We start from the raw sequence: 12,438 nt of genomic DNA, 5'->3' as shown, positions 1-12,438 counted from the left end.
AATCCATTCCTTTAGGTATGAACCCCATTGTAAGTAGAACACTTTGATGAGGTAACTGCAGTTATGGTGTGGTCCAGGAGGGGTCTTAATCTTATTACCAGATTCTTTTAAAAGCAGAATGAAACTCAGACAGAGAGAAAGCCACAGGAGGCAAGAAGCTGAAATTCAATGGAACCCAGAAGAGAACTGAGAGACAAGGAGAGGCTGCCATGTGACAGAAGAGCCAAAGAACAAATGTCACCAGTAGCTAGCTCCAGAATGCCTGTCTTTGGGAAGAAAATATTACCTAGATGATACCTTGATTTGTACTTTCTCTTAGCCTCAAAACCATGAGCTAATAAATTCCTATTGTTTAAGCCACCCCATTGCATGGTATTTGCTTGAGTAGCCAAGTGAAACTAAAACACCAACCATTCTGCCAATTTCTGCCTTTTACTTTCAGCAGTTTTGTTGCGATATATTCATGTATCGTACAGTCCACAAAAACTGTACAATCAATGGTTCACAGTATGATCAAATAGTTGTGCATTCCTCAAAACAATAAATTTTAGAGCGTTTTCATTACTCAAACAAAGAAATAAAAATCCCTAACATATCCCAGACCCCTTATTCCCCCCATTCATTCCTTAGCATTGATGTGGTACATTTGTTACTGTTGATGAAAGAATATTAAAATATTACTGCTAACAACAATGCATAGTTTGAAGGAGATGTATTTTTTCCCCATTTCCCACTGTTATTAACTCCTTGTACTATTGACATACATTTGTTCTAGTTCCTGACAAAACATTTTTATATTTGTATTATTAATCACAGTCATTGTCTACCACAAGATTCATTGTGTTATCCAGTCCCATGCTTTATCTTCTAGCTTTCCTTCTACTGTCATACTCTACTGACCTCCCTTTCAACAACAATCACACACATAATTTAGGGCTGTTAATTACATTCACCATATTGTACTACTATCATCTCTGTTACCAAACATTTAAATTCAACCAAGTTAAAAATTCTGCACACATAAAGTATCTGCTCCCCATTCTCTACACACATTCTATTTCCTGGTAACTTCTATTCTGGATTTTAACTCTGAGTTTAATTATAAATAGCTCAGTGAGATCATACAATATTTCCTTTTGTACCTGACTTATTTCACTCAACATAATATCCTCAAGGTTTATTATCCAAGTTGTTGCGTACTTCAGAATTTCATTTCTTCTTACAGCTGAATAATACTCTATCATACGTATATACCACATTTTCTTTATCCATTCATTGGTTGATGGACACTTCTGGGTTGTTTCCATTCTTTGGCAGTTGTGAATAATGCCGCTATGAACATCGGTGTGCTAATGTCTGTATGTGTCCCTGCTTTCAGTTATTCTGAGTATATACTTATTAGTGGGATTGCCAGATTATATGGCAGTTCTATATTTAGCTTCCAGACTATCACACTGTCTTCTACAGCATATGCACCATTTTACATGCCAATCAGCAATGAATTAGTTTCTATTCTCCACATCTTCTCCATCACTTGTAGTTTTCTGTTTTTTTAATAGTGGCCATTCTAGCATGTGTGGAATGGTATCTCATTGTGGTTTTGATTTGCATTTCCCTGATAGCTAGTGATGTTGAGCAACTTTTCATGTGCTTTTTACCTGTTTGTATTTAATCTTTGGAAAAATGTCTTTTCAAGTCTTTTCCCCATTTTTTAAATGGGTTGTTTATCATAGAGTTGTAGGATTTCTTTATATATTCTGGATATTAACTCTTATCAGATATGTGGTTTCCAAACATTTTCTTCCATTGAGTAGGCTACTTTTTCATGATTTTGACAAAGTCCTTTGATGCACAAAAGTATTAAATTTTGAGGAGGTCCCATTTATCTATTTTTTCTTTCACTGCTTGTCCTTTGGATGACAAGTCTAAGAAACCTGTGCACAACACAAGATCTTGAAGATGCTTCCCTACATTTTCTTCTAGGAGTTTTATGGTCCTGCCTCTTTTAGTTAGGTCTTTGATCAATTTTGAGTTAATTTTTGAATAAGTTGTGAGATAGGGGTCCTCTTTCATTCTTTTGGATATGGATATCCAGTTCTCCCAGAATCATTTGTTGAAGAGACTATTCTGTCCCAGTTGAGTAGACTTGGCTGCATTGTTGAAAATCACCTGAACTCTTCATTTGGTTCCATTGATCAAGATGTCTAGCTTTATGCCAATACCATGCTGTTTTGACCACTGTAACTTTTTAATATGCTTTCAAGTCAGGCAGTGTGAGTCCTCCAACTTCGTTCTACTTTTTCAAGATGTTTGAAATTCTGCTCTAATCTATGAAACATATTTGCTGCTTATATAAGTCCGAGTATGCCATTCCATTGTCTCCTCACTTGCATAATCCAGAAGTCTGTGAATTCTTTGTTCTTCTGCATATATTGTATCTTTTTGCTCTGGCTGCTTTTAAGATTTTTCTCCTTGTCATGGGTTTTTAGGTACTTACGTGTGCACTGGTATGGCTTTCATTATGTTTCTCCTGCTTGGAGTTTGATGAATTTCTTGGATATGTGGTTTTTAATTTTTTATTAAATTTGGAAACCTTTTGACTGTACATGTATCTTAGACTTTTTGATATTCTCTCACAGTTCACATAGTCCTATCTATCCCCCAGTCTTTATTTTTTTTAAATCTCTGTCTTTAGGAAGTTTCTTTCCAAAGTATTTGGCTAGGTACTATTCCCTCAAGTGTACTGATTTTTTCTTTTTCTTCAGTATATTCCATTCATTGAAAGTTTGGTATTGTGTTTGTTGTGTTTGTTCTTCTACTTGGTTCTATTTTGTATCTCTCATTTCTCTCATTATTATGTTTCTTTTTCCTTTTAAATCCTTGAGAATACTTACAATATCTGTTTTAATGTTCTCATCAGGTAATTCTTTCATCTCTGTCATTTCTAAGTCTGTTTCCAATGGCTGCTTTTTTTTCCCCCTTGTTATGAATTCCATTTTTCTGCTTCTTTGCATTTCTAGTGAGTTTTTAATTGGATGCTAATATTATGAATTTTACATGGTTGTGTGCTGAATTTTGTTATCTTCCTTTAAAGAGTTTTGGTATTTGTGTGATCAGCCAATGAATTACCTGTAGTTCAGCTTGATCTTTTCAAGGCCTGTTTTTAAGTTTTTTTAAGGCAAGGCTAGAGTTCCTTTACTCTAAAATTAGTTTACAGTGAGATACACAGTGAGAACCCAACATTCTGGCTGGTCAGAATAGAAACATCTCCCATTTGCCTGTAGCTCTGGAAATTTTTCAGCTTAAAGCTCCTTTGGTCATTTGCTGTCCAGATTTAAGCACTATGCTGTATTTTCACTCTAGTATGCAAGGCTTAATAGTTAATCAGAGACTCAAGAGAATCCCTATGCTAAGTTCTTTCTCTGAGTAGCTCCTTCATCTCTGAAATTACTCTTCCCTTCAAATTCTAGCTGGCTCAGCCTCTCAGAACCCCAATCACTGTCTCCTCAACTTAGCAAGACCATCATTCTCTGCTTGATATCTTCCTCACTGTACCACAGTCCAGGCAGAAAGCTGGGACAATCACCTTACTACAATGTCTGAAAACAATTATTTTCCCTATATTTAATTTAATTTTAGTTGTTTACTGCAGAAAGGTTGTTTGGTCCTAGTTACTCCATCTACAACATATAGTTGTAGACTTATTTTTTCTCTTATTTCACTAATATGTTTACAGCTATACACATTCAAAATTATTTTTAAAGGCTGAGTACTGCAGCACTGTAAAGCTCTAATTTATTGAATTAATTCCTTACTGCTAGACATTTAAAACTTCCAAATTTTTATTTTCACAAACACTGCTGCAATGAACATTTTCATACTTTCCTATACACTAGAATTTAGTTTCATAAGATATCTCCTCAAAGGATTTTTGGGTCAAAATGCTTCCATATTCGTATAGTTTTTGATTTTGACAAAATGTTTTTCAGAAAGATTGTCAATTTATACTTCATTTTCCTTTAAAATTCTCTTGTGGAATTTCTGCTAAATTAATTTAAGGTTTTTTGAAAGACTACAATGTGCCTAGTACCATGATAAAAGGACAGAAATATGCAGATTAACAAAGAAAGCAATGCTGCTGAAAAGAATTTCAAGTCCTTTCAGGAAGACAGATACGTAAAGAAATAATTACAGAGCAATGTGATAAAGCTATATACAAATATGCACAATACACCAAAGGTAAGGAGAGGAAGGAATGTCAATTTCTGCCTGAAATGAACACCTCACCACAACTATCTAATAATCAAATTAAAGGATGAGAAGTGGGATCATTAGAAAAGCCTAAGGAAGTAAATTCTGAGGGGAAAGCAGTCCTGTCAAAGAGAACCACTTTATAACAAGGAGTGAAGAACTCCTGCCTACTGGGAAACTGTTAAGGCGCAGGTCAGGAATCTGTAAAAGATAAAACTGGAAAAGTTTTCAGGGTCTAAGTCATTAGGGATTTTGTATGTGTTGCTAAGGAATTTGGATGATGTAACCAGATCTGTGCCTAGGAAAGAATAGTTCAGTGGCAACTTGGAAGACTGACCAAAAGAAGGTAAGACAGGGCAGAAAAACAGTTACTGGGTTATGCCAATAAACCAGGCTAAACATGAGGTAATTGTGACATTAGGAAATATATGGGCCAGATCTTTTAGCTTTTTAGGAGATAGAAATGATGTGCTTAAAAATTGACTAGAAAGTAGAATGAGGCAGATCTAAAAGTCAAAAAGTGACTCCTACATTTCTGGCTTGGGAAATTGGTTAAGATGATGATACCATTCATCAAGCATGGGAATATGGGAAATAGTCCAGGTTTGTTTTGACTAGCCACATGCTTTTTCAGATCTGGACATTCTATAGGATAGACTCACACTATTAGGCAACACATCATGAATTAGCATGATGTATCTGTCCTAGTGTTAGTCGTGAAACTGAAGGCTCCCAAAGCTAAGAGGTAGGACTTACTTTGTTAAGCATTAAATGAATCTATATTCTTACTTTTTATTTTACTGCATCTCAAATCCTTTATTATGTATGTAGTTTAGGAAGACTGTAGCAGACGAAATCATTAAAAAGTAACTGATTACTTCATTATGTATACCAATCCATTATTGAAATTTATATTTCTACCTTTCGTTACTGGAAATTTAGGTTGTTTTTTTCTAAAATGAAGTACCTAGATTCCAATAGTTCTAAGCTTTGCTTGGACCAATAATAGAAAGAGTTGAAAGAACTGGTCTATACAGGTCATATCCTAATCTCCATTCTTTACTGTTACATAAATTTTCTAAAGCTAATAAAATCATTTCAAATGTTTTATTAAAAAGAATACCATAAACTTTTAACTGTAGCTGTTAAGAAATAATGAGACCTTAAAACGGATTCCCAGAGCAAGGACTACATTTCACTTTTTTTTTCATAAATCTGAGGAAGAAAGCACTGCTGTCACTCTCCCTCTACATTTTCATGTTATACTCCAGACCCTGTTCCTAATATGCATCCTCACAGCTGCTACTGTTGCAGTTAGGAAAAAACGATATTGTGCCACAGGAAGGTAAGAAGAGATACTTATAATAATCCCAAAGTGGAAAGAATACAGAAGTCCTTCAATGGGTAAATGGTTAAACAAACTATGGTGTATCTATACTATGGAATACTACCCAGCAATAAAAAGGAATAAACTGCTGATACACAAAACAATTTGAACGAACCTCAAGGCAATTAAAATGCTGAGTGACAAAAAGCCAATCTCAGAAGGATACATAATAAATGATCCTGTTTATAAAACTTTCATGAAATACAATTACAGTAATGAGGAAAAGACTAGTGGTTGCTAGGAGTTAGGAACTGGGGGCAGGAAGTAGGTACAAGGGGTAGTACAAGGGGGCTCTGTGCTGACATAATTGTTCTGTTACTTGCCTGTAGTGGTAGTTACATGTGATAAACTTGCATAGAGCTATAAACATACACACATACAACCATACGAAAATAAACTTCATAAATGGGTCCAATGCATTTTTAAATGTTACCCTTCACTCCCTCTTAAAAAAAATAATTAAAAAAGAAATCCTTCACCTGTGTTGTAGTTGGATAGGCCTTCTTTTGTTAGATCAATCACCAAATCAAGTTTCTTTTCCTCTATAGTCTGAAAAAGTTTACAGAAAGAATAATGTTTCGTCTCACCAGCAGAAAATATTTTTAAGCAGCAAAACATATATAATTTTTAATTACCATTTAAAGACTAGAAATTGAACACTGCTCAAGTTTCTTATGGTTTAATTTAATTCTACCGTTAGAGAGAAGCTCTTATAAAATACTGTTTGGTTTCTGGGAATATGACAGAGCACAGTTTAATGAATTAAGATGGTAAATAAGTATGGTACTGAAATATGTTTAATATTAGCTGTTTGCTTTTTAATGTGTCAGATGGAATGGAACCTCATTATATTGCTAACTAGTCAGACATCAATTTCTCAGAGAATGAATCTCCCAAAGAATGAATAATAAAGCTAAATCAAACAACAGATAGCAACACTAAAGTTCTTAGAACTAACATATTCAGATGAATAATACTGAGAGATAATATTTATTTCGTACCATAACTTCTGGTTCAACATCAGGTAAATCATTGGAATTTCTTGATGTAGTATTTCCAATACCTAAAAGAAAATATTAAAATCTGAACACATTTAACAAGTTTGCTGAATTATTAAATATTTATGGTTTGTACTGTATGAACACTGAAATACAATATGGGGGTATAATTAATTGTTAATTACATAATCATAAAAAATAACTCAACTCCAAGGATTATATATGCAGTTCAAAAAAAAGAAAATCTAATTTTGGTTTGAAAGATTTTTTTCCTATTGCAACTTTTTGATTTATATTAGCTCTTTTTTGAAAATCTATCTGAAAATGAATTTATCATTTGAGGAAAAAACCTTGGAAATACACGGATTTTTTTATTCCTGAGTTGGCTAAAGAGCACTATTCCTGGAACCAGTAGGAAGCCTCAAATAAATGCTTACTAACCCTGGTAAGTCTTTGAATTCAGTCTTAACAGCCCAAATCTTTGGGGAAACTTAAGTAGCTACATAAGCAGAGGCACAGTTTTCAGGAATTGAGATGCAAATATTCCAATAGTCTGAAAAATGAAATGGAATTAAGCCATTTTGGTTGAGAAATTATGGGCCAAGGAGATAGCTATTCTAAGAGAGCTTAAATTTATTACGGGTAATCCAAGATTAAAGTTTTTTACGTAAGTGTAGTCAGACTCTAAAAAGGAACAAATATATAAGATACGTGAAAATTAACTAGTTTGATAACTTGCAAAGACACTGAAACAAACGGCAAATAAACAAAAGGCCATAAACTGATAAAACACAAAATTAAAAAGAAATCTCAATTATATTAAGAACTCATTTATTCATGTAATAGTAACCACAGATATAAGTTAGGACATTATTGAGGGTAGACTTAAACATTTTTTATTTTATTAAAAATTTCATATAATTCTCTGTTTTAAACAATACTGACATGAGGCTTTCTAATTTGATAGAAGACCTTATTATAATCAACATAAGATACCTGTTGGATTTGATGCAACTGAAGTTTTCAAATTAGGATTTGCCACAGAAATCAACATAACATCATCGTTACTAAAATGGTAAAAGAAAAAAAATCGAAAACAAAAATAAACTAAACATGAATATCAGGTTTCAACATACAATCAATGGTTAGAAATCTTCTAACTTATCATAACTGGCATTTTAAATTGAATTACTGAGGGAGAAAATGGGGAATACTCCAAAATCCCATGCATTACCAATTCAATTAATAATATGACCAATTTTTCATAATTCAATAATAGACCCTTAAAACTCAGTAGAGATCCATTCACAATGAGTCCAAATATATAATGTATAAATTTACAAACATGCACTATAGAAGATACAAAATAAAAAAAATATATCTCTTTAGCACATATACTTGCCCTCATAAAAATGAGACAACATATGATTGATAAGAAACCCATTAAGACACTGACTCTTATAGATACAGGACAAATGTCACAAATTCTTTCACTACAGTACATTATATCACTACAATAGCAATATTTACCAAAAATTTGCTAAACTGAGGTGATGATGATAAATGATGTTGATTCTGGTTAAAGAATATCCCAAGCCAGAAGATTGCCTTCTGCTGCCATTTTGACCCTAACTCCACTTTTAGGATTTTGACACATTTTAACCAGATTTTTAAAAAAGAAAATCTTGCAACAAATTTCATTAAGCCCATTAAACTTACTAGATGAGTTTTCTATTTTCTATACAGCATAGTTATACTATTTTCTTGTAGATATTTTCTATTTTAAGCTTTCACATTTAGGTTCATGATCCATTTCAAGTTAATTTTTATATATGGTATGTGGGAAGAGTAGAGGTCGCTTTTTCCATCAACATTTATTCAAAAGACTCTCTTTTCATCATTAAACTACCTTGTCACCTCTGATGAAAACCTAACACAGAAAATATATTCATCTATTTATCTACCCTTTCATCTGTTTACCTATCCTTCTATCAGAACCATTGTCATCATACTGTAGCTTTAAAATAAGTCTTGAACTCAGGTAGTATAACTCTTCCAACTTTGTTCTTTTATAAAACTGTCTTTAATATTCTAGGATTTTAGCATTTTCATACAAGTTTTTAATCAGCTTGTTATTTTCTACAAAAAAAAAAGGCTGCTAAAATTGTGACTAAGATTGCATTAATGTAAATAATAATATGGAGAGAAGTGACATTTTTTAACAATACTGAATTTTCTTATCCATGAACATGGTATGTATCTCACCATTTATTTAGGTCTCCTTTGATTTCTTTCAGCAATATTTTGTAGTTCTAAGTTAGGTCTTGTAAATACTTTGGTAAATTTATCCCTAAGTATACCATGTTCTTTGATGGTATTGTAATTGGTATTGATTTTAAACTTCAAATTCCAATTGTTTGATGCCAATACAAAGAAATAATGTAGAGAAGCAGATGGTATATGTATACATTATAAAGAAATACAGAAAAATATTTCATATTTACCCCACATATTTACAATTTCTCGTCCTCTTCATTAGTTTGCTAAGATTCAAATTTCTACCTGGTATTATTTCCGCCTACCTGGAGAATTTCCTTTAACATTTCCTGTAGTGCAGGTTTTATGGATTCTTTCACTTTTTTTTTTTTTTTTAACTATGAAAGAGTCTCCCCCCCACTCCCCCCCCCAACTATGAAAGATATTTTTGACAGGTGCAGAATTTTAAATGGGCAGTTTTTCTTTTCCTTTCAATACTTTAGATTCCTCTTACAGCAAAAAGTCTGCTGCCACTCATATTTTTGTCCCTTTCTGCATAATGCATAATTTCTCTCTGATTACTTCTAAGGTTTCTCTTCATTACTAAATTTTGGCAATTTGATTATGATGTGGCTTTCTTTTCTTTTGAGGTTTGTTAACCATTCATTTTTTATTTTTTTGGTTTACATTTATGGACTTACAGTGCTTGTCATATTCGGAAAAATTTCGGACATTATATCCTCAAATACTTTTTCTATTCCCCCCTTGTGATGTTCCAATTATAAGTATATTAGACTGCTTGATACTTTTCCATAGTTATCTGATGCTGTTCATTTTTTATTTCAGGTTTTACTCTCCATGCTTCATTTTGGACAGTTTCCATTGCTATTTCACTGATTTTTAGAAAACTCACTAATTGTATACTGTTCTTAATCCCAGCCCATTGTAATTTTCACTTTGTCTTTTTCATCTCTGGATGTCCCATCCAAATTGTTTTTTATATATCTTCCATTTCTCATCATATTCATGTTTTCCTCTATATTTTTGTTGGACATGAATAATTTGATAATAGATCTTTTACATTGCTGTCTACTAAGTCCATCAAATATACTACTTCAAGGCCCATTTCTATCACTTCATTTTTCTGCTGCTGGGAAGTATTTTTTAAAACATTTTTTATCAGAGCAGTAGTGGGTTTACATAAAAATTATGGAGAGTATAGAGTTCCCATATCCCTCTAAAACACTTAGTTTTCCCTATTAACATTTTGCATTACTGTGGCACCTTTGTTACAAATGATGAAATCTTACTATAATTATACTACTAACTATGGTCCATAGTTTACATTAGGGTTCATTCTTTATGTTGTACAGTTCTATTTTTTAAAAATTTTTTCTGGTAACATGTACAACCTAAAATTTCCTATTTTAACTACTTTCAAGTATACAATCAGTGGTGTTAATTACATTCACAATGTTATGCTATCTCCACCATCCACTACCAAAGCTTTTCCATCACCCCAAACAGAAATTCCATATCAATTAAGCATTAACTGTCCATACTCCACCCCCAACCCTGGTAAGGTGTATTCTAATTTCTGATGGGTAGTACTTTTTGAATCTTTACATGCCTGGTAATTTTTCATTGACTGTCAAACATTGTAGATTTTATGCTGTTGTATGATGGATGTTATTTCATTCCTTCAAAGAGGGGTAGATTTTGTTCTGGCATGTAGTTAAATTACTCAGAATTGGATTCCTTTTAGGCTTGCTTTTAGTAATTTTTAGGTAGGTCCACTGCAGCCTTTAGTCTAGGACTAATTCAGCCCCCTAAGGTATACCCTTCTGAGAGCTCTACCAGTTGCTCCACAATAAAAGATCTCCTCAGTCTTTTCAGTAGGAATACAAAATGTTCCTGGCCCTGTATAATTTCCAGGAATCATTTCTTCTTTCCAGTGGTTCTTTTCTAGTCTTGTGTAATTTCGTCCCACACATGCACAGGGCTGTATACAGCCAATGATTCAAAGGGTCCCCCTCTACAGATCTCCAAAGTTCTATCTCTGTGCAATTTCCTTTCTTCACTTTTCTGACCCCCAAATTCTATCCAACTCAGTCTCCCCAGTCTCTGATTTCAACTCAGCAAGACCACTAGGCTGTCGGGTATCCCCTCCCTGTTCTGCAGCCTGGAAAATGCCTCCAGGCAGTAAGCTGGGACAACTGTAGGGTACACCCCCATTTGTTTCCCTTCTCTAAGGGATCAGAGGCTTGAGAATTCAGCCTGTTGCAATGTCTGAGCCCATCTCTTTTCCTTTTTTTTTTTTTTTTTTTTTGGTCTTTTTTAGTCCAGTTTCCTAGTTGTTTACAGGAAAGGAACAATTCTTGTTTGCAGTTAATGATTCAAGGGCAGAAGCAGAAATTTCCTATATATTCACTTTCTTTTTGTGAAATCAAATGTTTTCCATGTACATTTTAAAAACACATTTAGTTCAATAATTTTTTCCGTATCAAATCTGTCAATGATAGATTCAGACATCAGCCAAGCCCAATTAAACAAAAATAAATGATCATATCTAAATTTTATCAAGAATATTTGATTCTTCCATAAACATTTTTAGCCTCTAACAAAATTTACCAAGTTTATTTTGGACGTATTTTTTTCTACTAGTAATAGTCATCATAAATTGGATGAAAGACTGAGAGCTATATTTATTTTGTTGCTAAATTATAAGAAAACTGTAAACAATTCTCTTCATATGTTCATTACATAACAGTCAAAAATCACTTCTCAATCTCAAAAATTTTCATTTAGTTTTTTTTTATATTTTACTTGTTGCTATAACAGTACTTCAAATATAATGCTACTCAGGAATCTAAGAAATAAAATAAAAACTCTGAAAAGCAGAGAGGGATTCCGCGGAGTGTCTTTGGACTGAAGATAAGGATCAAGATTTGGGACCCACCATGGTGGAGGGGCCTTGATGAACATCCCAAGATTTCAGCTGGAATCCATGGAGAGTTAGGTCTTACGATCCAGAGTCAATAAGAGGTAGACAGGGCCTTACCAAAATTACAGTAAGCCTAAGATTATACCATTTCTTGAGCAGATTTGATGAAAAGCCAAGCAGAGGAAAAGGTGAACCTCTTATGGAGGAAGATGACATCATTCAGAGCCTCAACAATTTTCAAAAATGATCAAGCATGCCAACAGACAGAATCAAATAACTGGAAAATAAGAGAAAAACAACTATAGCAAAATATGCATAGGTGATACAGATATGAGTCATAAAAGAAAGGCATTAAAATAACTATGATTAATAGTTTTAAGGAAATAATGAGACAGATGGAAAAAAATAGCTAAAACAGATGGAGCATTCATCAGAACTTTAGAATGTATGGAAAAAAAACAATGAAATTAAGTCAGTTCATATAAACACATCAATAGGGAAGGGAAAAGAGAGTGCAAAAAGATGTTTATAGTAAATATATCTGATAAAGAACTTGCATCCAAAATATTTAGAGAATTCCCACTTATTAATGAGAAGATAGA

At 33.2% G+C, this 12,438-nt stretch overlaps 1 protein-coding gene across 4 annotated transcripts in view; it reads right to left on the bottom strand.

Annotated features, from left to right (window-relative positions):
* Positions 1 to 12,438, bottom strand: part of ATF7IP2 (activating transcription factor 7 interacting protein 2) — a 95,351-nt gene that overhangs the window by 26,647 nt on the left and 56,266 nt on the right. For all 4 annotated transcript variants that reach the window (XM_037815425.1, XM_037815428.1, XM_037815426.1 and 1 more), the window contains 3 exons: positions 7,633 to 7,703; positions 6,640 to 6,701; positions 6,118 to 6,187 (listed from right to left, as the gene is read on the bottom strand). In XM_037815425.1, the coding sequence (XP_037671353.1) occupies positions 6,118 to 6,187; positions 6,640 to 6,701; positions 7,633 to 7,703 (203 nt within the window). The remainder of the gene's footprint in view (positions 1 to 6,117; positions 6,188 to 6,639; positions 6,702 to 7,632; positions 7,704 to 12,438) is intronic.

The sequence above is a fragment of the Choloepus didactylus genome, chromosome 21 (assembly GCF_015220235.1).
Source record: "Choloepus didactylus isolate mChoDid1 chromosome 21, mChoDid1.pri, whole genome shotgun sequence".
NCBI classification, from domain to species: Eukaryota; Metazoa; Chordata; class Mammalia; order Pilosa; family Megalonychidae; genus Choloepus; species Choloepus didactylus.
The sequence above is the reverse complement of the archived record's forward strand: the minus strand, read 5'-3'. Positions and strand labels throughout refer to the sequence as shown.